Genomic DNA, 27,948 nt, shown 5'->3' with positions numbered 1-27,948 from the left:
TAGAAGGCATGTAAGGGAAGTATTGTCAGGAAAGAAATGGAAAAAAAAAAAACTTCATTGTGTCTAAGCACCAAAGTTTACCTGTGTTGTGCGCTGGCGCCCACCAGAGAAGGCATAGAAGAGGCCGATGCCAGTTGAGGCCACCAGCAGTAAGGCAAAGATGACGTAGTCCACCGTGGTGAAGTGCATTTGGACTACCTCTCCCATGATGATGCTGAATGTGGGGGGGTCAGGGGAGTGAAGGCTGTTGGAAGCACGACCTCTGGGGCCGATCACGACGTCAAAGAAAGCGTTTCACCCAAAGGGAGACTCTCAGAGCTGGAGCAAGAAAAACAAAGAGAAAATAAGGGATTCCTTTAATCAGTTTTATAACAAACAGTAAGTCTGAGGCATTCCGTCAGACAGATCACTTTCTGACCTCACGCCTTTCAATTTGAACAAATGTTTTCCTACATGAGAGAGTGTTAGAATGAGGGCTGATTAACCAGAACGACCAACCATTCAGGAGACAGGGGGCCCCAAAGTTGACCCATATTGGACTCGCACTCCACATAAAGACACTGATATCTTCTTCAAAAATAAACGGAACAGTTTGGTTCTCTGATTATCGGAAAGCTTGCAAACAAGGTTATCCACAATTTCAATACTTTTGGTCCAAAACAAATGAAGTTTGATGGAACAGCAGACTTCTGAACATGAATCCTTAATCTGTCTTTTCTGTTCCACCTCAAAATATTACTTCTTTTTCCCCATTTGTTTATCATTGCATGACTGAAAAACAAAATTTAAATTTTTTAACTAAAATGAAATTACATAATAAAGAAGTCAGAGTCAGCAAAATGTGTAGTGCAAAGTCATGTGTAGGTGTGAAGATCTGGTCAAGGGCTGATGAAGCGTTGCTCATCTCATCTGGACTTAGTATGTTCTGCCTGTTGCTGTGTGCGACTCCACTGATGTGAGCACATGGCCCAAATCAACCACCAGTTGATCAGCATGTCAGTGATTGAAAGTAAACGATGTGAAAGGTCCCTTTGGGTGCAAGAAGTTCACTTCCACCTGATGCTGCTTCAGAGCAACAGACACCACCATATCGAAGAATATGAATTGCATTAGAGAGAGAGAGAGAGAGAGAGAGAGAGAAAAAGAAAGAAAGAAAAATAAGAAACTATGCGAGTATGTGTTACAGAATGGCTGCATGAAAGGAAATATGAGTGACTTTGCTTCTCTAGCACAAAAGTATATCTAATCTGAAACGACTCGGATTTTGACGCTGCTGTAACAAAGCCACCTGGGAATTTGTTTCTAAAATGTTTATTATTTTCAAGTACACATACTACATTCAAGTGTGAGGATAAAATGTGTATCAGGGCAGACTGACCCCAAATAAAAAAGTGCCTCTTATCTTCTGGTAAAAACCCCAACAAAATCAAGTTTTAATACATTACTGCACTTGTTTTAAAATGCAGGGCTCCAGGGTCACACATGTGACCAAAAATCTGTCAAGGGCGACTAAACATTTTCATTGGTCGCACTGGTGTGCCTGAAATTTAGCAGGTCTGATTAAAAAAAAAGGATGTATAAAAATATTTTTTAACAAACACAGTGGTGATGCGCGGATCGGCTCTGACGTGATCCGAATCCACAAGCAGCCCACACGTAAATCATCCACCCCAACAAATCCCCCCCACACCCCCACCCCCCATTTCACCCCTCCTCTACCGGTCCCTGTAGGTTATATTGCCGTTGAAATGATGTCGAGCAGCTCGCTTTCCAGGTCATTTCTTTATTGTGTGCTGTGCTGATGTATGAGTGTTTTCTTTAACGATTTATTTTAATGATTAGAGAGGCGGCTGTCAGTCATTTTAAAGGTTTCCATGCGCGCAGTAATGTCCCAGCAAATATTGTGAGACATTAATCAGCAAAACTAAAAACTGTAGTAATAAACTCGACAGAGGAAACTCTGCAGAGGAAATACAATTAAAGGTTTTTAGACAGCGCTGATGGAGCTCAGGATTTATTAGGGGGACTGCTGCTTTACTCCAAACAGTTTCACTGTATGAACCTGGACTGTGTGTGAAGAACACAGAACATTGACTAACATTAGATCCTGACCGATCCTGTCGGGAGATTTGTGCCGTGACGTACGTGGCCGGCAGAGCAGCGTTTCAGCTCCTAAATGAAAAAGTTAGGCGCACTAGTGCCGCCAATGTAAAAAGTTAGTCTGGAGCCCTGAAATGTCATATTTTTTGTTTAAAATGTCACTGAATGTACTATTTCTGAAATAAAATAACACCATAGCAGTAAATCGGAAGCTTAACAGCAGGTTTCTTTACTGAACTGAAGGGCTAAAATTCTAAATGACAAACAGGAAAGCATATTTACCCTTTCCTTCACTGTTGCACACATGTGCACCCAGTCATCTGCATACTCAAGAAAAACACTTCTGGGGATGGACAGAACAGTCACAGTTAGGACTGCATTATGTTTAATTAAAGCTGGACAAAACCGACTGACTGCCATTTCAAAAAGTTGAAAAACAACAACTTGTCAGAGAGAAATTCCAACAGTGATAAATTAAGTTCTTGCTTGAATATGACAGAAAATAGCTACAAGAAAAACAGCGAAGGACTTACTGTACCTACTGAGGTCAGGCTGCTGCTGGCTGGCTGACACACTGGCCACTCTGACTTCAGGCTCACTGGAGGGAAGTATCTTTGTCACCACCTCCAATCACGGTGACTGTGGAGGCAGAGGAGAACTTCAGCAGAATAATTTACCACACTTTAGAAATGCATGAGAAAAATGACCTGTCACAATATTGTTACAAATGAGTCAATGCCTGTGCAATGTTTCCCAAAAAACAGCTGCTTCTTTCTTTCTTTTGGGTAGAGATCATTTTAACCAAACAAAACCCAATCCCTTGTTATATTTTTACAAGCGATAACTTGCACTTTCACTTTAGGGGACATATTTTTGTTGTCAACAATGAAGACAAGTTTTTAGCTCCCCACTGTGCTCATCTGAAAATAACTCATATTCCACTAAACATAAGACCATCTTCTCTTTCACAGTGTGCTGTGCTCTCTTACACTACTTATGACGATGAAGAGCAAAGGGGCAGCTGACTGCAGAGAGATGAGGTAAGAGTGAAAGGAGGTTCAAAGGACAGGCGGGCAAAAGGGATGGGGAGAGGAGAGCTTTGTGCAGCAAGAGATAGTTGGAAATGAAAAGAAAATATGGAAAAACATGAGCTGGGTAGCAGTGGAGGATTACAAACTTACAGTCACGGTAAAGGATGGAGAGGACAGGGGAGATGGAATCACTGAGCTCCGTATAGAAGTTAGGATCAGAGATCAGCTGTGTGTGAGCACAAAACAGAGTGTGTGTGCATGCAGGGAGTGGAAAAAACAAACACCTACGCAGTAACGAAGCATTCGGTTTAGGTAACACGGTGAATTGGATTCGTTTACAGTTAACAGCTGAAGCGATCCTGAATCTGGCCCGCACATAACTTAGATGAAACTATTCGTTTTTACCTGTCACTTCTGAACTGTCGTCACTGTAGCCCGACCAATACTGGCTGTTTGAGGTCCGATACCGATACAGAGTTAAGAATTTGATATATTGTCTGATATGTGTTTAAAAAAACAAATAACACAAACATTTTATAGGGATCCGGTAAATAGAGTATTGAGTGGAATATTTTACAGTTGAAAAATAAACTTGTCAGCACTCTGACAAACTATGTAATGGCAACACTATGTATACATTTGCACTAATATATCTTTGGTATTTCAGTACTTGGCAACTGACAGCTATGTTCATTACTGATTAATCTGTAGGGTTTCACACTTAAACCACCAGTAGCGGTAGCCAACGGTACCTTTTTTCAGTACTTCTCTCTGTAATAACAAAAATGTCATTTCAGTTGTAAAAAAAAAAAAAAGAAAAGAAACCAAACTTCTGATTTTCAACATTGTTATTTATTTAGAACATTTAACCTCACTGCCTCACTTGAAGTTTAGTCATCCATGGAGGCTAAGTTAACTTCCTCCTGCTGGCTGCGGGGGACTGGGTACCCTCTCCAGCTGTTACATGTATTTTGTGTTTGACCAGGTGTTTCCTCAGGTTAGACGCGTTGACCCGGCCAGCTGCCGCGAGTTCTGAAAACTCAGTAGCCCCGCAGTACTGCCGTAAAGAAGAGTCATTACACCTGCTTTGCTTTTTTATACTGAACCAAACAGTGTGTGATTCAGATAGCTAAGTGCCCCCTCAACGTAGGCGGGGCTGACCGTCACAGCGGTATTTATTATATATTCCAGCAGTTAGGAAACACCACACGGGAGCTTCGCTTCGGTCTTGAGAAGCTGCAGCCGTTATTCACTGACAAACTGTAACCTCCACTGTTCATTTACTGCCAGCTTCACTGCTCACCGTCACTCTCTGCTGTTCAGCCACACACACACACACACACACACACACACGCACACACTACGCACACATGTGTCGCTGTGACTTCTGCAAGCAGCAGGGCTGACGTAGTCTCGGTCTCTCTTTCTCTCTATACTCTCCTCTCACCCAGATGCGCTCTCAGGTACCAACATTTGGCACCGATTGATTTAACGTGAATCGGTACTCAGTAGTACCGATGTAATTCGGTCAGTACCCAACTCTATTAATCTGGAGATTATTTTCTTGATTAACTGTTTGGTCCATAAACTGTCAGAAAACAGTATATTCACCGAAACCCAAGCTGACATTTTCAAATTCGAAATTTATCTCCATCACAAAAATACAACTATCCGATTTTAATCGACTTGGCTACCACTTGAAGCACTCTCTACAGCAGTGCTTTCACACACACTAACACAATTAGCCTGCCCCTCCAAATTATGCTGAAGGATCAGGCTCATTTGCTAGGCCTTTATTTTGTTAGATACAACATGGCAGGATTAAGGATCTCGTTTCAAGAGGGCCTTCTGGCCAAGAATGACATTTGTCAAACAACTATGTACCACTTTAACCCAAGCCCCCAGGAGCGGAGCTGGGCTGTGAAGCGATTTTGGAAGTGTGCTCATCACGTGACGCACACTGGCCCAAGAAGCATTTTTCCACATACACAGTCGTTGGAAAAGGAGCAGTTGTAAAATGGTAAATCCATTTTTCTGAACATCACAAAACCTCCGAAATGACTCTTTTTATTATCAGAATTTAATCTATTTGGACCAGTAACATTTGGAAAGTCTAGAAGAGCTGTATGATTAAATTATGTTATTGTGTGCAGGCAGTTAGCTACACTTCAAGCATGCCTTAAAGACATAAAAGGCCTGGATGACCTGCAATTTTATGATGTTAAACTCAGACAAAACTGAAGTTATTGTAAGTCCCTTAAGACTCTCCAGTTGATCCAGAATGCTGCGGCACGTGAACTGATAATGCACCTCTTTCCTTCCCTCCCTCTCCATCTGTATGCATTTTTATCCCATTACTGCATGTTACTAACTTGACATCTTCTCTCTCCCAAAGTTTTGTGCTTTCTCGTTTCTCTCCTCTCTCCTTCTGTTGCTTTCAGCAGGTATTTCTGCCTCCGGAGCTGCAGAGACCGGATCTGTGGTTGTGGGCCACCTGCTGCCCTCGTGTTCCTGCTGGACAACTGCTACTACAGTTGTTGTTATTGGCTCTGTTACTAATACTGTCATTATACCTATAGCTGTCATTCCTATTTTTATTATTAATTTATTATTATTACCACTACAATTACATTACTACTATTTTAAAATCCCCCCAAAACCTCTCCCTCTCTCAAAACCTAACATGGCAGCGGCGGATGGCCGCCGACCCTGAGTCTGGTTCTGCTCGAGGTTTTTGCTTGTTAAAAGGAAGTTTTTCCTTGCCACTGTCGCCAAATGCTTTCACATGGTGGGATTTGTTGGGTCTCTGTAAATAATATTATAAAGAGTACGGTCAAGACCTGCTTTCCTATAAGAAAAGTGCAATGAGATACCTTCTGTTATGAATTGGCGCTATATAAATAAAACTTAACTGAATTGATTATGGTTTTATGTGTTCAAACTTCAGTAGTGTTTTGTAGTGACAGGCCTGTCCGTGCGATACTTGTGCTGGTTTGATCAAGCACTGGCCAAGACATATGACCCTATTAAATCCCACTCTTATCATTATGACTTATTATCTCTAATCTACCTGAGTATGTCTGGTTGGGAACAGAAGCAACTGCCAGTGCAACTTCAATTCAAAAACACCCATCACATGGATGTTTCAACAGATATAATGTAGCTCTTTAACTAATGTTAAAGTCAGTACACAGAATGTGTCACTTCAGAGGCAAGTTCATTCATTATGAAAAACTTACTGCTATTACATCAATCTTTTGCAGATGCTATGCACTGCAGTTCAAGGCACACCAAGAAAAATATTTAATATTTTAACAGTATTTAAAGTAACTGAACATTTGCTGCAGTGCTTGTTAATTAGGCCTGTGTGGAGTATATATAGTGGGCACTTCGATCTGCTGTTTCACAGAAACCTTTGCTCCTGTTGAGTTACAAGATTGAAGCTGGCAGCCCTTTGTTGCACTGCAGAGCAGATACAATAAAACCCCTACTATTAAGATGCCATACAAAAATGGGCAGCATCAATGTGAAAAAAATACTTTAAAAACTGACAAGTTACAAAGGGCATTGGATTAAAATCCCTCCAGTGCTTAAAAACAGAAGCCCGGCAGCTTCACAGTGCAGGGTCCATGGAAAATTAGTAAGGTAAAGCTACTTAAAATACCAAACTGACTTGTGCCTGTGCAGTTAAGATGTGGGGCACTTCATGTCATTACAGCACACCTTGAGTAGGCAGCAACAGTCTGAGGACACATTTTTTTTTTTAAAGTTGACTGTCTACTTGAAAGTGAAAAGCCAAACCAATGGCAAGAACAAAGTTCACCCATCTCAAATGGACACCAAATATTGAAAGGTCCAGTATGTAACATTTAGAAGGAGCTATTGGCAGAAATGGAATATAATATTTATAATAAAAGTATGTTCTCATTAGTGTATAATCACCTGAAAATAAGAATCGTTGTGTTTTCATTACCTTAGAATAAGCTGTTTGTATCTACAATGGGAACGGGTCCCTTTCCATGGAGGCCGCCATGTTTCTACAGTAGCCCAGAATGGACAAACCAATCACTGGCTCTATATAGAGCGGAATGAGTGCACGGGCAGAGTGCGTGCAGGTAGGTAGACAGTCAGGTAGACCTGAATGACATGATTGGATGGGCTTATTACAGGCCTGAGACAGCCAGAGCATTTGATTTATTGATTGCTGTCAGGAATATAGGATTTTCCCCTACTACATGACATGGTATGGAAATAGATACTCTATTATAGATAATAGACACTCATAACTGCAGATGCATTTAAATGAAAATGTACTCAGCTTGGCTCTATCTGGTATAATGGTCCTCAGACCACTCCCTTTATGTTGCCCCAAACAGCTTATTTAACAGTATCCCCACAGGCTACTCCAATCTGAATAGTGTACAGTTAATAGTTTGCTGCAAAAGACAATACTTAGGAAGATTCAATACAAAGGAACATGGCTCACAGCAAGCAATTTGCTTCTGCACCAGTTGGTTGAGGCCTATTTCACTAGAGCTGTGCCTTTCTAATGGGCAACACATCCAACGATATCACAACGCATCAGTCTCCTGTATTTAACCGATGCTTAGGCTTCTTCAGTTGAAGTAGGTAAAGGTTCATTCCTTTTACTCATGCTGATCACTTACAATCTGTCTTGTGTCTTTTCTCCAACCACACAAGACCCCCCCCAGGTTCTGTGTGTATGTGTGTATGTGTGTTAGGTGGTGGTGTCATGAGCATCACAAAACACCAAAACACGCAAGGAGGTCAGGGAGACTGTGGCTGCCTGGCAACACAGGGACAATGATTATACATTACATGAGGTAGTCGGAGCTGAGCTGGTGGCATCGGTGCTTTCACCCCTACACCCCCGTCTTGTGTGTAAATGGTGGAAAACAGAAGACCTGCTGTTTGATGGTGAGAGAGCAGGTAGTGCATGGAAAGGTTTGCAGCTGCACAGGACCAGTGCTTTATAAAATCCTATCAACGTAGTTCACAGCAAACCGCACATTTTCACTGTCATCAGACAACCAGACCAAACACTGCATTTAATGTACTAACACTATTACTGAAACACTCAAATTGAATATTAACAGGGATTAAAAGGTGCGAACCAGAGAAATACTGCCAGATGTCTTCTTATTGTCCTTGACGGGAAGAGACAGAAATCCGTCTTATTTTGTATCAGTCAGTGGCCCTTTTTTATAATGAAAACAGCAGTTATATCTCATTTCACAATGTTACAAGGTCAGTTTGATAAAACACAGTGCAAAGTGTCCTTTCCAAATGCCTTTCAAACATTCCATTTACACTTCTCTGGATATCGGATATTAAAGAATAAACATCTAGCAGCTCTTAGCAGCGCTGTGAGGCTGTGCTAGGGCACCGCAGAGCTTTGAACTAAACGCTAAAAATCAGCATGCTAAAATGCTCACAATGACAATGCAAACATACAGGTACAATGTTTACAATGTTCACCATCTTAGTTTAGCATGTTAGCATGCTAACATTTGCTAATTAGCATTAAACACACGTACAGCTGAGACTGATGGAAATGTTAGTTTTGCAGGTATTTGGTCAGCTAACTGAAATTTTGACCTATTTGTACCACAGTTCATAGCAATCCATCCAATAGTTAGAGGTATTTCACTCAGTACCACAAATGTGAACCTCAAGATGGCACTAAGTCAGGGGATCACCAAAGTCATTAGGATACATTGTCTGGGAACCATACATGTCTGTAAAAAAATTGTGCCACTCCATTTGGTATATATTGAGATATTTCAGTCTGGAACAAAGTGGTGGACCGACTGACACTGCCATGCCTGACCCATGCCACTGGCTTGATGTTCTAGGTATAAACCTAGTAGGCTGTTAGCCCTGTTTGGGACGGTCTCATACAGTGTGAGTGTCCCAATGCTTCCATAGAAAAGCTCAGGAAAGCAGCTGTGCACTGCTCTTTAATGGAGGTGGGGCAGTTACCCAGACGTGCATTGCCAAAGGTGAGATTTATACTTTATCGGAAGTGTTTTCAAACAGTATTTTTCGGTTTTTCAAGAGAAAATAGGCTACTTCAAGGAAAAATACCAACTGGTTGTTTTGGCAGATGTATGCCTCTTCCATAAGCTTTTCTATTGAACCCTAGATTTATATTTTAGGCTGTCGATCAGCTGGTAAATCCAGCCCCTCCTTGACCCCAGCTGAAAGTGATGCTGATTGTGAATTGTTTTTATCTTATTTTACTGATAAAGTGCAGTCAAGTAGAGCCTCTATTACCCCCAATGCCACTTACTCTGATGTCCTTCACCAGCAATAAGATTTAAACCAGTTTAAACCAGTTTAATCCTTTATAACTTTTAGAAACAGTATCACATATGAGAGTGTCTTCCAGCCCTCTTGCTGTAATAAAGTTTTTACTAAAAGTAATGCAATCTGTCGGGCACTGTTTGCTTTCTGTTTTTAACAGTTCTTTGTCTACTGGTTGTGTCCCTGATTATTTTAAAACTGCTTGTGTGAACCCACTGCTAAAAAAACCTGGGCTGGATCCCTCCCTCCTTCAACACTTTCTACTAATTTCCAAGTTAATTTATATCGATAATTTTAGAAAAATGCACTGGAAAATAACAGTTTTGAAAAGTTTCAATCTGGTTTCCGGAACTACCACAGCACTGAGACTGCCCTGCTCAAGGTCACCAACGACCTTTTAATGGCTGCCGATGATGGCACGTGCTCAGTACTGCCGGACCTTAGTGCAGCCGTTGACACAACTGACCCCAGCATCCTGTTGGACAGACTGAGGCAGTGGGTGGGCATATCTGGCACAGCTTTAGAATGGTTTTCATCTTACCTGTCGGCCTGTCAATAGATCCACAGACCCTGGAATGCTGAGTTACTTAACAACTGTCTCTGCGATGTCAAACACTGGATGTCAAAAAATTTCCTTTAGCTGAACAAAACAAACAAAAAAAAAAGATCTTTGTCATCTGGTTTTAACAGTTTTGAGCAGCACACCACAAAGCTTGTGAAATCGTGTTTTTATCATCTTAAAAATATATCAAATATGATCTCTCTTAACTTTTAACAGGCACAGGTAATTTTACATGCCTTCATCTCATCACGCCTGGATTACTGCAACAGCCTTTTTACTTGCCTGAACCAAAAATCTATTGATCGACTCCAGACTGTTCAGAACTCAGCTGCCAGGCTTTTAACCAGAACGTGATCACATAACTCCTGTTTCAGCCTCTTTACACTCCCAGTATGTTTTAGAATAGATTTTAAAATTTTACTGATTACTTTTAAGGCACTTCATGGCCTCTCGATATACTGAGGCTATATCACTGACCTCTTAGCACCGTACGAGCTGGCACGTACTTTGAGATCCTTGGGCAGAGGTCCTTTGTCTGTTCTGGAGACCCGGCTGAAAGCTTAAGGGGACAGAGCGTTTGCAGTCAGGGCTCCGAGGCTCTGGAACTGCCTGTCTGAGGAAATCAGGTTGGCTGAGTCAGTGATCTCTTAACCCCATGCATACTGCCAACTACATATAATCAGTGTTGTGGCGCTACAAAGTAAAGCGTTAGAGTACTCATTACTTTTTTGATGTAATGAGTAATGTAACGTGTTAGTTTTACAATAAGTAATCAGGTATTTAGCTACATTTTCAGATAAGCAATCCGTTATTGTTAAAATTGTACTGTACTTCCCCTGTTCCTTTTGGTGCCACAAAAAACAAAAAAGTTTCTTTCCTCCTTCTTGGAGGGTAGCTGCGTACTAGTGGAAGGTATCCAATCCTACAGTCATGTCAGTGCTCATGTGCAGCTCAGCTAAGTTAGTGAGATGGCAGAAAAGACAGCCTTTACGTTGTGCAAGTAACTAACTTAGCATTGACCTAGTTAACCGGCTGCATGTAGAAACATGCAGTACTGTAAGCTACTGTTTACGAGCCCGTGTTTTATTGTTTTCATAGAGGCAGCTGTGCGTAATATGCCTCTGCCCAGTTCGCTGTCAGATCATTAGGTGCCACCTGTCAGGTAGGCTACCCTTGGTTTCTATTTACTTTCATGTACTTCAAATAATTCAACTTTTTTCACTGCAGTTGAATTGCAAAAAAAAAAAAAATTACATGTTGTATGAACTTGTTAGGGTATATGCATTGAGCCCCGGTACCCTCTTGATATATGTTTGTAATTAAACATAATCGAGCTGTAAGAGGGGATATTGCGGCTGTCATTCCTGTTATTAGCCTGCAGAGTTCCAGATTATAGGCCGTAAACTATACAATGACGGTACAGTCAATACATTCAAAGGTAGATGTACAGTAGGCAACAGGTTACTTTTCTCAGTAACGCAACGAGTTACTTTTTAATGGCAGAAATCCTGTAATGTAACAAGTTACTTTTAAAAAGTAACATTACCCAACAGTGCATATAATACATGTGTCTGCACCCTGCATGTTTACTCACAGGCACAGCTGGGTAAGTGTCATCATCTTTGGAATGTGTGCATCCACGGGCCCTGATCTGCACGTATCTCAGCAACCCAAAAGGCCAATAATTTGAGTAATCATTAAACCTTCAGCTGAACCCTGGCCTGCTCTGTGAAATAACTACCAACAGCACAGACTGTGAAACGAGAGGTAGGAAAATGGGAGGCATCACAATTTGTTTTTATAAAGCAGCAAAGATAAAGAGCTACTGACAAGTGAAGTATAAAAATCGCCACCACTGATTAATGAGCTGTTATCTGCTCTAAAAGACATTGTTGTGAATCAAGAAATGCATGGGCTGTTCAGTATTATCAGTGTTGATAATACTGAACAGCCCATGCAGAGGCACATAAAATGTGACGTTAACATTGTGTTAATCTTTCATGACAATTGTTAACGCAACACCAGATAATACTAAAAAGGAGAATGGCGTTTGGATGAAGCGTGTGTGTAATCTTTAGCCTGCAGAGGATGTGACAGTTCTTCACAGCAGATAAATGGGAGGTCAGCTTGGCTCTCTCCAGCTGATCTGAGAAAATTCATACAACACTTCAGATTTACCTCTAGGGAGGTAGAACTGTGTGTGTGTGTACCAGTGTCAGTAAATTTGCTCAGTGGCAACCAGAAGTAGTGTAAAATTAACTGCCTCAGGGTGTCTACATATATCAGCAAGTCAAATGGAAGACTTTCAGAGTTTTTAATGCCACGTTTAATTAAAGGCCATTTTTGCATTTTGCAGTGCATCACCTCTGATGGTATTAAGATTAAACGGGTTCATTCAAACCAAGAGCTAAATATTGGCTTTACACAGGACAGTGTGAGTATATAGTAGTAAATTCAAGGAATATCTGTTTACCATTAGTGTCTAAAAGGTCAGGCGTCAACCCCAACATAAGACTGCGGTCAAGTTAGCTGTCACCGCACCAAAAACCCCCCGTCACCAAATAAGTCCTAATTTGATAAAATCCTTTCCATACTAGAAAATTAAAGGGAAAGTCAGCTCAAATTAGGGGAGACCGGAGGTGGTTGGCACACTTTTCACTCTTAGCCGTGTGTACCAACCAACCCCTCTCACATTTTACCCAACTTTGTGATGATATATGTTAGCAAGCTACCATCACTCATCACAGACTTTCAAGTCTTATAATCAAAATGTAGCTGATGCCTATGTCTATTGACTAAAAGTAACACATTTCCAATATCTCTATCTAACACAGTTTTATAATACATTTAGTCCACAGACCACTTTTTTTTTTTTACTTTCAATCCTATAAAACTGAAATGTTACCCTCACCAAAAAAGAACCAGAAAATAGCTGTGTGCCAACCAACCCCTGTAGCCAACCAACCCCGGTCTCCCCTACATTATACCATTCATAATTTCCACATATTTTAACTGTGTGTTTCCAGTCACTAATTCCACTTCAGACACATTCTAGAGGACCCCAGGTAGCTGCACAATATTACACGTATTAACTAATGACGTTAAAGCTCACCCCCGAGTGTAATATTGGGATTATACAACAGTTACCAACAAAATAAAACATATAATCAAAATGTGTTCATATTGTGGGGCAATTCACTCTCATAATAAAAAACATTTTGCTAGTGTTTTCTGTTTCCCTGGAAACACATGGGACCTGACTAATAACTGGAAAACAATCAGTCACATCAGTGGAATCCTATGTAATGAAACCTAGTTTACTACTCCAGCAAGTAGGCCGACCCCTAGTAACGAGCTAACAACAGAGACGATTTCTAGTCCCTGTCGAGTCCGCCAGCCAGCTTGAGCTAATGCTCTCGAGATCGTGGGATTTCCCAAACTGAATAAATACCTCACATTAAACACAAAACTGCATTGCTAGCTCAGTCTTATTGTAACTAAGATATCTGCTGAAAAAATTAACAGACTTAACTACTACAACGAAATATTCTGCTTCAATCCATGTTTGTTGGCATTTAACCTTTCAAAAACAACACTTTCACTGCGGCCACAAAACGGTTTGCTCTCTGGCTTACAGCAAACCAGGGAGGCATGTACCTGGCACAGTAATATGTTCTAAATGTCTAGTTGACCAATCAGATTGCTTGGTCGGAACTACTTGTTGTATAATCTAAAAATTACTAAAAGAAAACTTTCCAATCACTAATTCCACTTGTTGTACTTACAAGATATGAAAGTAAGCCTACTTAGCACTTTGAATTATCTTTTCATATTTATCTTTTATTTGCTCCCAAGTCCGTGTCACACTGCTCGGGCTGCAGCTCAAAGATTAAGGCTAAAATGATCATACAGCCATAAGAATACATCTAAGCAACACATTCATTTAATGGAATACACAAACCTACCTTTCTATAATTCTTTCTTACAAATTTTTTAGGTTTATTTTAATTCTTAAGTATTGAGTTACATTATTCTTCATTCTTGATGCTGCACTTTTTTCACAAGTTTTAATTCACCCATTGTCTTTACATTTTATCCTTGGTGTTTTATTTATGGTTTTTAATCATCCATTGGGTTTAAGTTTAATTCCTCTTTTATTCGCTATGCCTGCCTATTAATTCATACATTACTGTGTATCTTATTGTGTTTTATGTGTACTTTGTAACGCTGGTTAAACAAATTAACTTTTTAATTATTATTATAATAAATGTATATAAAATATGCCGCTCTGCTGCCAGTGGACGTGTCCATGTTTACTGCTCATACGCTGCAGACGCCGGCCCTTTTGTGTGGCTGGATCGGGAAACCCCGGGCTGACTTACCGAGCTGATCAGCAGCGTCGTGTGAGCGCTTACCCTGACTGCGGTTGTTGGGGTTAGTGAAGCCAGATAATGAAAGGAGATCCGGGTATGCTGAACTTGTTTCGTAGTATAGACCTCAGGTTAGTAGATATCGAATTTACAAAAAGAAATCTAGAAATATATCATTACTAGCTCATGATATGTGTGGCTGATATATTGGTCACCCATAATGGCGCTGATTAGAATTAGATAATGATAATATCGGTGTGAGTATACTACATTGTAACGTGTGCGATACTTACACCTGTTTTAGACCGAGTGTACTTGAATTGCATTTATTGCAAACTGTCCCTAAACTATTGATTGAGTTAACTATTATCCTCTGTTTTTCTTCACTTATGAATTTTGGTCCTCAAAGGGGCACAAATTAGTCCCCACACGCTACGACAGTCATTCATTTCAGCTGCCTGGTGTACGAGCTAGCCAAACCGGTCGTGCTAATGTGGCTTAACGGCTTGGTGCAGTTAACTGCACAGGTGGACAGGACAGGACATTACCCAGCTGTTCTTTAAACAATATAGCTGCATTAGTTACTACCACAACCTAAAGAAACGGCAACCAGAAAGAACCGGCACACAAACGTGTTTGCGCCCACACGGTCCTGCTGTATGCCGTATGCTTGGGGTGTGAAAGCTGACATAGAACTGGATTAATTAGCTAACTGAGACGAGAACTGACTTGTCTACGTTCGCCAGCGCGAACATGAAACAATCCTTCAGTTTTGATTGTTTCCCACCCCACGCTGTTGTCCAGTCATCCAAACTTGCTTGTGCTGCCGCGTGCACCAACGTGAAACTAATACCCGGCAACCTCACTGACGACTACATGCACCAAAGGCATTTAAATCCTTTTCAAACGAATATCGTTAGAATTTAGTATTCACTAAAGGGGCTTACCTTTAACCACTCTTCGCTGCCAAAACACTGAACTTACGGTACATCACTTCACTAGAATCTGTTCGTGGGGTCACGCGTTGACAGACCGCCCAGTCTCCTTGACGCTAGATTGGGTGGTGGCTTCACGTGCTCCTCGTAAACTAGACATTCACTCTCACAAACCGGAAAACCAATGTTCGTGCGTTCAGCTCTATAAAACGCTGCCGCAACTGCATGGTTTGAATCGTTTTGGGTGAAAATACTTACATAGTCCCTGTCATTATGTGAGAGGATTCACATCAAACACCCAAGTCACTATACAGTAGGTTTTACTGTCATTACATAGGATTTGACGTTATTTGACACTGGGTCCGCTCCATTTCATTTCGCACCGCTTAACACCTGAAGACGAGGGCCGAGAGAACTGTAGTCTGTATGGAGTGTAATCTGTCAGCAGGAGCAACCACTTAATTGTTAGCTGACAAAAAAAAACAATGTCGGCCTACAGGGCGAAAGCCACGGTAGCTTTCCTAGTTGACAAATAATTGTCAGCACGGAGCGCAATGTTCACAATATGATTTTATGCAAGCCTGAATGACAGGCGTCCGTTCTGTCTATCAGGGGGCTCTTCGCCTGTTTGTTTGTATGGGCCATGTGGTCGAGGTAGGCGCACACGCCGATGTCACCGCTTGAACTGAGCGGGGCATCCGGCGCATGCGCCGGCAGACACCTTTTAAATGGTGTGCAGACTCCGCCTACTCGGCGCACGCCGGCGTTGTATGGTGCGTACACTCTACACGCTCTCAGCCCTCATTCGTCACATTTTCCAAATCGTTATAATTACCACCGTTCCGACATTACTGAAGGCAGCACAACACGTGTGTTGACCTGTTTTATACAGTCTATGGCTTTGTCCGGCTGAAACATATTAGTATATAATTATTATAGACATTAGTACATTGATTTGTGAGAACAAGATTTCCATTGGAACAAAATGAAACGGAATTAAATTCTAAAGAAATGAAAGGTGACATATAAGACTGGCAGCTGTCTAACTATAGAAATAGTTTCAGCACTGCAAATGTGTTATGAAAACAGATTGACATCGACAGAAAAGGACCCGGTTCACCGTATTTCATGGCGCCTGTCTGCAACCTCTGCTGCGCTATGTGCAGCGGAAAATCATCATGGTAATTATTTACCGTGACAATGGCCGCTGAATGATTTTATAGATTTGATGTCAGTATGCCTCACTCACCCCGCAAAACACATACACGCAACCAACTGTTTCTTACCTGTTCTTTTCAACGGCGAAAGCAAGGGAGTACATTTTGACAGGAATAGCCTCTGTAGCATCCATCTGTCCAATGACACATTCACAGCCAGTTCAGGGAGCACATCAGTGACATTCATTAAGCTCCCGACGCCATTCTCCATTTCTCCCACTGTGCATGTAGAAGCGCAGCTGCATAGGTTGCTACATCTCTGCCCCCTCCTCCGGCTGCTGACTCATGTGACTCATTGAATTGATAGTGACACCAGTCTGCACAAACATTACATCTGCTGACTATTTAATAATCCCTTAGCTTTTACTGATATTAATACACTAATTATGGTTTCTCCTCCTGAAGAATAATCTAAAGTTGCTTTTCACTGACAAAGCCTCAACACACTTAAAGTTCTGGATAATTAGGCAAATGCTGGCTGATAGTGTGTAAATGGAAACTATTTAACTGCTTGGAGTTGCAGGTGCCGCTGCTAATCAAATGACCAACACCAGAGCAGAGTATCCAGCATCATGGTTTTCCTGTGGAAAAGCATCTGCAACACAGCGACGGCGCCTTCTGTAACTTCTACGACCAGACAGGCTCTCATTTTGTCAAACATAGTAGTTATCATTGCGAAAGTACTCAATCATTTTTTTATTGTAAAAAAAAAAAAAAAAAAGTATCAACAGTGAAGCATACATCAATGAATGAATTAAATCAGTATTAAACTGATTTTCAGACTTCACACCTTTTCACACTGAAAACTACTGAATGCAGTGAATTAATTTGCTGTAGGTGGCTGATGACTTCTGCAGGCAGGACAAGCCATCCTAATTATTCAAACTGTCCTTGTAGCCAGTAGTGATCCATTCCTCTGAACACTTGAGGAACATTATGTGTAGCCACTAAGCACCTTTAACAGATGATATTTTACATTTCACAAGTGATTCAAAATATTGTTACACATTTTCACCAAAGGGCACAACTGCCATCAGTCTGTGGTCAGGAGCACTGCATGATATTGTTTTTCAAACATGAGTGCAAAACAAAAAGCAACACGGATAAGCCAAGAAACTCCACTTTAGGTCCTCCTGATGGCTCCCAGCGCTGCAACGGTTACCAGAGAATGGGTGTACAGATGAATGGATATTAGAAGTGACTTTGGGGGAAACCCATGAGCTTCACTGCCAAAGAAACATAATTACACATTTTGTCAGCGTTGGCAGTTGTTACTCAAGAAATAAAGCATCCTTGAAATTGCTGCTGAGTGTCCATCTTGTATGCGTTTCTCCTCAGTTCAGTTGTCTGATGATAGAGTTAATGTCTGTACCACGAAATCCAGGGTTTCCCAGGTCCTTCAGGAGCCCAGCCTTATCCCTGGCAGCGTGACGAGCCACTGACAACTTGAAAGGCAACAGGAAGTTGTTGGCAGCCCGAAAGCCCTTACCAACCGAGTAGATCTCGTGAATCATGTCCTCCAAACAGATGATGCCGTGTTTACCTGAGAAAGGGGGAGAGGGAGAGGGAATTCAAGTATGACAAAAAGACGGTTAATTTACATGTTTAAAGTATTATTTAAAGCTTTTGAATTTGAGAGCGAACTTCAATAGAAACGGAAATCATGTTCAAGTAACAAGGATTGATACATACAGCCCGTGCACGTTTACCAACCTAACCATTCTGTGATTAGTGAACACTGATAAAAAACATCCAATATTGCTTAATTCAACTTTCAGTGTGCTCAATCTGTAATGTGCTGGGGAAACTTTGGTTTTGTTTTTGGGGGTGTGCAAGTGTAAAAGCCAAAAACAAAATGTCATTTTTTTAATTTTTAATTAAACTAAGAAACTGATGTGAAATCTGTCTCTCTGGCATTTTTTACCAGCATCAAAGCTGATAAAAAAAAACAAAAAAAAACAACACATCTGTGGCTTCATCCCGTATATCGGTTTTAATTTCCCAAACGATATGAATTTTTCATATACCACCTATACCTGTGCATAGCTGAAACAATTGCTGTAACTCTTCAATAGGCAGAAAAATATATAATATTGTCCGCCGTAAAGAGCGCTACAGTCGGGGCAAGCTGTGTCAGTGTATTCAGAGGAGACCCCTATTAACTGCATACCCTTCTTACTAACGGTAATATCTTTATAACACAACTGTTAATAAACCCACAACTAACTCTCTAAACAGGGCAAAACACCATGGCACACAACAATCTTAAAAAAATACTGTAATACAAGTTTTTATTCATACCGCCCAGCACTACTTCAGTGATTTGGAAAAGTCAGTCATGGCCATTTTTAAAAATGTTTATACTTTGTAGTCTCCATAACGATAAAAACTGAGGTACAGTAAATTGTAGAAATAAATCACAGTGGCCCACACTGAACAAATGTGCATGCTGGTTTCACAGTTATTTACAGTTTCACAACATCCCTGGCTTGAGTCAGGCCACGGACTTTTGTTGCATATCCTTTCCCAGACCTCTCTCCCCGTGTCCTATCAGTGCTCTACTGTTTAGAGTTACAAAGTGGGAGGAGCTATTTTGGGAGCCCCTGGTTTGCGAAAGTAAAAGTCCCATTAATTTTCCCCATAGACAATGTTACAGGACTCTCAGTTGGATGGACATGAAACTCTCCCGGTTAAATCATTAGTATAAAAGATTATGAACTGAGCTTCAAGTTGCGATGATGCAAGCCTAGCACACTAGGCTCTGAATTTCCCCTTGAGTGGTATAAATCTTTTCTCTTTAATTTAATCTGAACATACCATTCAGCTGATTGCACTCAGTAATGACCTTGAAATCTAGTACAAGTTCATTAAATTGAAACTTAAGTCTGACATGAGTTTTGGTAGTGTGTGTTGCTATCATTCTGTGGTGGCTAAATCAAACTGAGGAAGACACTTACCCATATGCTGCTCAATGAAGGCATTGTCTGTGAGTGGAACTCTCCTCCTGCCTATCCTGGTCTGTCCTCTCTTCAGAATGAGCTCACGAACAGACTTCAAGTTGGGAAATCTGTTGGGAAGATTATCGTGTGTTTATAATATGCACAAAACCCCCCAACAAATTTAACCTAAGCTTAACTTTTTCAAGTACAAAGTCACCCGTTATTTACCCCCAGGCCACGTAGGGCTCCACCATCTTCATCATGGCTACAGAGGTCTTGTTGATTTTGACAAAGGCCCCACTGAAGATCATCCTCAGCCTCAACATCTGGACCACCTTCATCACTTTGGGACTGACACCTTTAATTCTAAACAGGAGAGGATCATCAGTGTTTACCAAACTGGAGTGGTGTTTGATTATTACACACAATTGTGTTTTCATTCACTGTAATACACAAGATCTGATGTTACCATCTCTTGTAACATCATTAGAGTAATAAAGTGATTTGGCCTTGACAAGTGCTTCATTAAGTTTAGTTAATCTTGCTTCCTTTTAATTAACACTTATTCCTAGCAGGAAGTCTGGAAAATCAATAGCCACAGAGGTAGTAAAAACACCTTTGACACTGCAAGGAAGGAAAAAAGAAGAAAAAAGGAAAACATAGCAAAGCAATCCTAACTACTGCCACCCAGCGCTCTTTACCGCACACTTAACCCTGCTTTTAAAATATACAACAGGGCTCTGTGCTAACAGCGTCCCGGCGGCGATAGAAAATGCGTTTGTGACGAACAGAGATCTTCCCCGGGACGAAATAGACTTTTGTATGTATGTGTGTGTGTGTGTGTATGTATGTATAACTATCACTTAGCAAATGACAAACTTAACCGAGCTCTGACTACAGCAGAGCGCGTCTTCTCATGCTGTTACTATCACTGGCTGACTACTCAGCGCATGACCTACGAAAAATATGAAGATTCTGAAATGTTCCTGTGGTACCGGTCCATCTATGCCCTCAGTCACAAAGGACTTGCTGGCAAATATATTGTGCTGGTTACAGATGGAGCACATCATTTGATTGAAACAGCCTAGCCACCTGCTTACTACTAGCTAGCTAACTTTAGCCAGGCGCTACCCTGGCTGTGTGTGAGTATGTTATTTTTTCCCTGATAAGGCGACATTGTGAACAACAAATCTGTGTTGAAATCGGCAGGACGAGAGCTAGTTAGCCGTTAGCAGCCGGTGGGCAGCACACCTGCGCTGTGCTTACAGCTAAACGCTGGGTCCTCCAGTTTGTGTTTTATAATGTTTAAAATGGCGCATAAGTTAGAAAAAATATAACTGGTAATATAAGTATTACAATATTTTCTGTCATCAGTGTGTCTTCTAAAGATTGCAGGGATGTCTGCGAGAGTTGACAAGTCATTTGTTGGGATCATTTTATTTCCTGTGTACTAGAGCCTGACCGATATGGGATTTTTAAGACTGATACCGATTTTAGAGGGGAAACATTCCCCAGTTGCTGAAGTAGCAGAATGCCATGGAGATACTCAAGTAAAATACAAGTACCTCTAAACCAAGTACAGTACTAAATGCACTTTGTTTCATTCCACCACTGCTCTCTACTAAACCATATATTCTCTAGTCTATCAAGCTCTGAGATTCATGCTGCAGCTTTGTTCCGATTCTGAACCATTATTTCAAAGGATTGAACTCCAAACTTTTATTTTTTTATTTGCTAATCAAAACACGTCATCTGTAGCAATATTTCGCTGTTAACATAACAGTCACAAACATTAATTCACGGTTCGCTGGTGCCGAGTCACGAGAGAAACAGCACCTCTGCTATAAACATTCAGGGGAACCGTTCAACGTATCCGGTGAAAAAACAGGCTCCTGACATTATTTATTTACTTTCCACCATTGCATCTCACCAACTAGGTAACAACGTAGCGTGAAGTCAACACTCAGCAGACTCAACCCACCACCGCACCGTCGTCTGCTGAGCTGCAGAATGATGAAGAGATGCTCTGATGCTCACCTTTCAATCTTCTACTGACTAACTATAGCTGGCTAGCTGCCTCGCTAACACAGCAAACAGTTGTGATAAGCATGAGTGACGTGACGGTTGTCAGGGACAGGGTTATATTAGAGTTATATTGAAAGGGGAAAATGTGGGTTCAATGTTAACTTTCTAGCAATGTATTTCACAAACTAGTTAACGTTAACAACTAACAGTGAACACACGCTTTGACTCCACTACGTCTGCTCAGCTGTGCACATGGCCCTCTAGTACATGTGCTGCACGGTGCTGAGAATATTGTAGCGATAGCAACGGCCCACATTTCCCAGCATGCACTGCCTTGTGCTGAAAGCAGTTTAAGTTTGCCGCCTCATGTTTCAAAATGCAAAGGTGACTTTTTGTTAGTGTTTGTAATGTGTCTGTTCAGAACATGGTGGTTTATGTTGGTAGTTGTCATTTTTGTGCTGGTTTATAGTTTTTAATCATTAGTGAGGTGGCTGTTACATTTCCAGGCACCAGCTGTATTTTTCTATACGTGACTTCTTGAGAGCAGCTTCTCTCTCATCTTACACTGCTTGCTACTGTAGTGACCACGCACTCTGCTAGATAAACTTTGTAGTAATAATAATAATAAATAATAAAACTTAATTTATAGAGCACTTATCAAAACAAAGTACAAAGTGCTTCACAACAAGAGAAATAAAACACCACAGTGAATGACGAAATATTAAGAAATAAAATACATAAAATACACAAAAGCAATAAAATAAATGGCCAGTTCAGGTAAAATCAGGATATGCTTTCAGATAAAAATGTGTTTTGAGAAGAGTAACACCAGTATATTAACACAGGCCTTTCTTTCTGTGTAATGTACTGAAAAGAAAACTGTTTTATATCTGCACATATCGCATAACATATACGCTGATACGATATATCTGCGATAGGCCAACATCGGCTGACCGATAAACCGGTCGGGCTCTACTGTGTACTCATTACCACCTGTACTGACTGAATAGTTTCTACATATGCCTAACCAAATCTGAGTGTGTAGACAACCCACCTTTTCTAAAACGGTACCATTTATACCATTAATGTTGTTACGGTTTCATTTATCTCCACTATACAGATGGATGCAAAAATGTACAACGAATTTCAGCTTTTGATGAATTTCTGCGTAGCATACCTGTTTACGTGACAGTGACAACGCAGGGAGGAATTTTATTTAAAAACCCGCCTGAGTCAAAGTACTCACTCTCTGATTCGGACGGCGAAGGCTAGCCTGTTCTTAGCAGGAGGCAGAGGGGCAGGTGGCCTGTGCTCAGCTCTCTGGATGCGAGTTTCATCACGGTGCTTCTTGTGGCTGTCTTTCAAGAGGTCTTCCAAACGCTTGAACTTTAATGGTTTACCTTTTGATATCTGGAATAAGGTAGAAATACACACGGAATTATACAGCAGCGTGTATAAATGGGTAGTATGTCTGCTGTCTATGTTTTGCATCAAGTCTACATTTGGATACAGTCAAGCCTGGTCTAACATTTATCACACCATAGTCCTAATGCTTTCACCTGTATTTGACTTCTTAACATGTTGCGAAATAAACCCAACGGAAACCATTATTACTTACCTTTCTCTTCTCAAGCAGTGCAAGCTTTGCTTGTGTGGCTTTAATGGCCTGGTATGCTTTCCTCTTTTTCAGGAGATACTCAGGAACTAACTTGATCACTTTTTTTGATCTGATAACAGGGGCATACACAAACACAAAGGCAGTGAGGAAAGCTTTTGAGAAACATATGAAATAACCATTCAGTGGCTACTATAAGTCTTCTACAGTCTTAAACCCGTAAAAGACATTGTAGAAAACAAGTTTTCATCTTTGTCCAGACAAAGCGAATTAGCCACATGTAGCGTCAGCTTTCCAGTTTGTTTACGGTAATTTAACATTAGTTGCTTGCAGCTTAAGTTAGTAGTGTGTGAAAATGTCCAAAACCAAACAGAACATACAAAATATACGACACACAGGCTATCAGCTACATAATTTCCATTTCAATTACACATAAATAGTTTCAAATATTGACAAAAAATTACGCTAGCCATGTTGTAGCTATCTCTCGATATTGTAAACAGCCCCATGTGAGATTAAGCTCTCTAGAAGCTGCCTTTTCTAACCACCAACCCTCTAAATACAGGTCTTGACCGAATAAGTAAAAGGTCTATTTCTTGGAAAGACTCAAAACAATATCACAGCACGCAAAGAAAGAACGGATGGACTTTGATATAATTAAAAACAAATACATACTCAGCTTCGGCCATGGTGAAAGCTGAGGACTCGATCGTCGCTCGGAGATGACGTCGTCTTTTTCTTCTTCTTTGTAAAGTTTTATGGCGGTTGGCAATCAACATTTTGGTGCATTAGCGCCACCAACTGGAATGGAGTGTGTATCGGGACTCTATACATTCACTAATGAATGAATTAAATTAAAGAAAATATACAGAAAAAACAATGAAAAAAATCACACCATAGTTATACTTCTCTCTAGAACTTCTTTGTAAAAGATCTCGTAAATCAAACCTCGTCTTTATTTCTTTAAGGTTCAGTGTCAGTTCTCTTCTCTCAGCGTCATATTTTGGACAGTAAATCATAAAATGTTCTACAGTTTCTTTTTGATCACAGAATGTACATCTTCCTGTATTGTGTTTTCCTTGCCTTTGTGCCTTTCTTTCAACTTCTCCTTAACTGTGATTTTCATTTCTGTTTTACTAAGGGGTACTGTAATGTGATTTGTTTTTGTGGCTTCTTTTACATGTGTCAGCTGTTTCATTTCCTTTGATTCCTACATGTGCTGGGATCCATTCAAATGTCATATTTAGCCCCATCATTTGAATTCTGTATAGAGTTTGTTGCATCTCTGTTAAGACATCTGATCTGCTTCCAGCTGATTAATGACGAGCTGGAATCAGAGCATATTGCTGCTCTCAGAGGTCTCATATCTTCAACCCGTTGAAATGCTAACAAACTTGCCAGCATCTCCCCAGTATACACCGATACTCCATCACTGATTCATTTGCCAATTCTAATGTTGAAATCTGGAACTATGAATGAAATACCAATTTTGTCAGCTGTGTTCTTTGAAGCATCTGTATTAATCTGAACACAGCTGTGGTAGATAATTTCTATATATGTCTGTATTATCTGTGGATGTAAAATAAGCTCCTTTGTTCTTTTTGCCAAGCAATGTGAGATCTACAGTCGGGTCAGGGAGTGTCCAAGGATGTATCACTGGGAGTGGTACTGTTGGACTAATGTTTATTTCAGTTATTCCTAGTTCTTTTGCTTTCTGCTCAATTGTCCATCCAAAACTTTTTGTTTCTCTCCTCTCCTTTTCCCAACAGGGTTTTAGTGCCTTTAGCGTTGGATGATCTTCATTATGTCCTTTTAAATTAACCCAGTAGTTCAAAGATGCTCATAGATGACGTCACAGCCCCATATGTTTTATTTTCAGCAGACCTGACGCTGTACCGGTGCACACTGCCATCTGGCGGTCATTAACATAAATATTTAGCCATTTTGTATGTATGGTGTAAGTATCAACATAACAATACAGGCCTATGTACATACAACATACAAAGAAAAGTAATAATACTTAGGCTACTCCATCAATGTAAATTAAATAAACTTGTCCACTACACCAGATTTCATTAAGTGACTTATTTAACAAATTCCATGGGCATTAAAATAACAAACTTAAAAGTGAAATTTGTAATTAATTTAGCCGGATATATTACATAAAGGTAGCAGGAGACCTTATTATTCAGCAGGACTGCATGAAAAAAAGGCAGGGAAGAAAGCAGTCTCTGGGCGGGGTGAGAGGAGTCCTTAAGAATGCTGCGGGCTCGATGCAGACAGCGTTTCCTCTGGATGTCCTCAGTGGCTGGAAGTGGAGTCTGTGATGCGCTGGGCAGCTTTCATCACCCGCTCCAGTGCCCTGCGCTCTGCAGTAGAGTTGTGACGTTCGCGAACGAACCGATTCTTTTGAACGGCTCATAAACATGAACGATGGGAGCCGAGTCGCGGCTGGAGGGGAGCCGTTCTTTCTGTCGTTCTTTTTTCCTATGCGTGGTTCAAACAGATGCACACAAATGAGCTCCTCCGCGAGACAGAACAGTTATAGGGGGAGGGGCGCACCCAGCGCAGGCCAACCCTTTATAGCGTGATGATATTAGTTATTAGTTGTGCACGCATCCTTCACATGAGTACTCCAGTTAAAAAAAACCACGTGCGATTGCCTCTCTGTCTCAGTGCCAACATCAGTAATAGCGGGTCGTTCGGACTTCGAAAGGAAGAAGACACACACGTGACACATCTGAAAATGAGCCAGAGGAAAAGGAGCAGCATTTGGGTGCACTTTTCTCGCGAAGAAATTTCAGAATAATTCAAACTCAGATATTGGTGTGTGATATCCGAGTTTTAATTATTTGACTACAAATCTCACCTCATCATTCCTCCCAGTGATTATTTCCAGGATAAACTGAGATGCCCCCAAGCTGGCTTCTTAAAACTGACTAAATATTTAAAAAGAGCCAAAAGAGCCGTTCTTTTGAACGGCTCTTTGAAAGGAACGGATCGCAAAGATCCGGATCCCCTCAAAGAGCCATAAATCCCATCACTACTCTGCAGCAGAGCAGTTCCCATAACAGACTGTGACACAGTTGGTTAGGATGCTCTCTACTGTGCAGCGATAGAAGTTCACCAGGACAGCTGAGGACAGTTGGTTCTTCTTCAGTGTCCTCAGGAAGAAGAGGCGCTGGGATGAGCCTTCTTGACCAGGCAGGAGGTGTTGATGGTCCAGGACAGGTTCTCGGAAATATGGGTCCCCCAGGAACTTGAAGCTGGAGACACGCTCAACAGCCATCCCGTTAATGTGGATGGGGTCATGTGTGCCTCCTCTCTCCTTCCTGAAGTCCACGATGAGCTACTTTGTCTTGGAGGTGTTAAGGAGCAAGTTATTATCTGAGCACCATGTGGCCAGTTACTTTAAAACACATTGCCATTAGCTTAAAGGTATTAGCTTACAGGTGTCCACAGGGGTGTTTTTGGAACTGAGGGGTCGCACCTCTTCCCAGCATTGGACGCTTGATAGGCGTTCCGCTAGATGTCACGATAGATGATTGACAGGTGCTCTCCTTCCCTAAAACACAACAGGAAACACTTCCTGGCTGCATCTGATTGGACGAATGCTTTCACTCGTGGGCTGTCTGCTCCCAGGTTTCAAACTGGACCAACATGGCGGCTTGTTAGGAAGATATCTCTTGTATTACGAAAATAGTTCACCAAAAGGTGTTTCTGAAGACATTTTAAGTGAGAAATAAGCCATGCAGTCGCTGAATCTGTCTTCATTTTAGATCGACAATGGTTAGTTTAAACATTTTTCAGTCTCACCCATATTTCTCACCCCAAAAGTGCCAAAGACTGGCTTGTTGCAGTCCTTGTTAGTATAGTGGACAGTATCTCCGCCTGTCACACGGAAGAGCGGGGTTCAATTCCCTGACGGGGAGTGTTGAGTTTTCTAGCAGCTGCTGATTATTCACTGAGAAAGACAAGAGTAATACAGCTACATCGAGCATGTTCCTGCTGTCCAAGTGAGGACATGCTTGGCTTCCGTATTAACGAGAAGAAAGAAAAGACAACTGGCGAAAGAGACTGACTTTGACTGTTTGAGTGAAGGTCTTAGTCCCTGTCTGTTGTCTTTATTATCAGGTCCTGTTCTTTTGTATACACAGTGCTATACATTGTACCTTTTTGGGTTTGGGTAGAAGTTTTCTTGTGGCCTCTAAGCTTTTGCCTATAAGCCTCTGAAAGCAACTCATAAGCACGCAGGATTGCAGCTTTAACAGTGTCATACTGTAAGCTATCCTCTAGAGGGGGGGGGCGATACTGCCTCGTGAGCTTTGCCATGTATTTCACATTGACAAAAACATTGACCAAACATCTGGAGGCCAATGGAGAGCAGCAGCAATACGCTCAAAAGTGCCGAAATAGGAGTCCACCTCAGTTTCTTGAAATATTGGCACTAAAGAAATGTATTTACGGGTATCAAATGAATTGGGATGTAGACCAGCGGAAACAGAGGGTGCGCTTGCTGATGTAGAGGATGCCTCTAGTGTATGAGCTTCTCTTTGTGAGTCAAGCTCAAGCTGATGCAGCCTTCCAGCCTTGTCTGCTTCTATCTCCAGCCCTTTGATGTGCCTGTCTGACCTGTGCCTTTTCTCTGGGCTCCGTTTAGAGACATGCCAAGCGCACTTTCAATCGGACCTCATCGCGAGATCTCAAAGAAGCAGTGGAAAAAGGGTCATATCGAGGAAGAGTGACAGGCTTTTTCACCCGACCCTCTAACTTGAAGTCAACACCCTGAGCTTCCTGCGCAGCTAAAGCACTGGGAAAGTCTCACCC

The 27,948-nt window shown here is 41.3% G+C and overlaps 2 protein-coding genes across 21 annotated transcripts in view; both read right to left on the bottom strand.

The window, feature by feature from the left end:
• The window catches only part of slc5a6a (solute carrier family 5 member 6a), a 28,940-nt gene extending 12,155 nt beyond the window's left edge, over positions 1–16,785 (bottom strand). Inside the window, exons 1-5 of one of the 20 annotated variants that reach the window (XM_044168572.1) lie at positions 15,338–15,458; positions 10,498–10,633; positions 10,000–10,098; positions 2,639–2,739; positions 82–318 (exon numbers count right to left, since the gene is read on the bottom strand). In XM_044168572.1, coding sequence (XP_044024507.1) covers positions 82–207 — 126 coding nt within the window. In that variant the 5' untranslated portion in view covers positions 208–318; positions 2,639–2,739; positions 10,000–10,098; positions 10,498–10,633; positions 15,338–15,458. Of the gene's footprint in view, positions 1–81; positions 319–2,382; positions 2,444–2,633; positions 2,740–3,281; positions 3,336–9,999; positions 10,099–10,497; positions 10,634–15,337; positions 15,493–16,611 lie in introns of those variants that run through there. The other 19 variants (XM_044168580.1, XM_044168586.1, XM_044168574.1 and 16 more) reach the window with 19 other exon arrangements.
• Positions 16,786–17,223: 438 nt separating this feature from the next.
• On the bottom strand, positions 17,224–23,947 carry rpl7l1 (ribosomal protein L7-like 1). The gene is made up of 6 exons (XM_044168587.1): positions 23,797–23,947; positions 23,125–23,233; positions 22,753–22,916; positions 19,710–19,847; positions 19,500–19,609; positions 17,224–18,085 (listed from the first exon to the last, which is right to left on the bottom strand). The coding sequence occupies exons 1-6, from the start codon at positions 23,898–23,900 to the stop codon at positions 17,877–17,879; spliced, it is 834 nt and encodes a 277-aa protein (XP_044024522.1). The 5' UTR covers positions 23,901–23,947; the 3' UTR covers positions 17,224–17,876.
• Between the last annotated feature and the right edge of the window lie 4,001 nt (positions 23,948–27,948).

The sequence above is a fragment of the Siniperca chuatsi genome, linkage group LG16, assembly GCF_020085105.1.
Source record: "Siniperca chuatsi isolate FFG_IHB_CAS linkage group LG16, ASM2008510v1, whole genome shotgun sequence".
Lineage (NCBI taxonomy): Eukaryota > Metazoa > Chordata > Actinopteri > Centrarchiformes > Sinipercidae > Siniperca > Siniperca chuatsi.
Note: the sequence above shows the minus strand (reverse complement) of the source record. Positions and strands in the feature narration are given on the sequence as shown.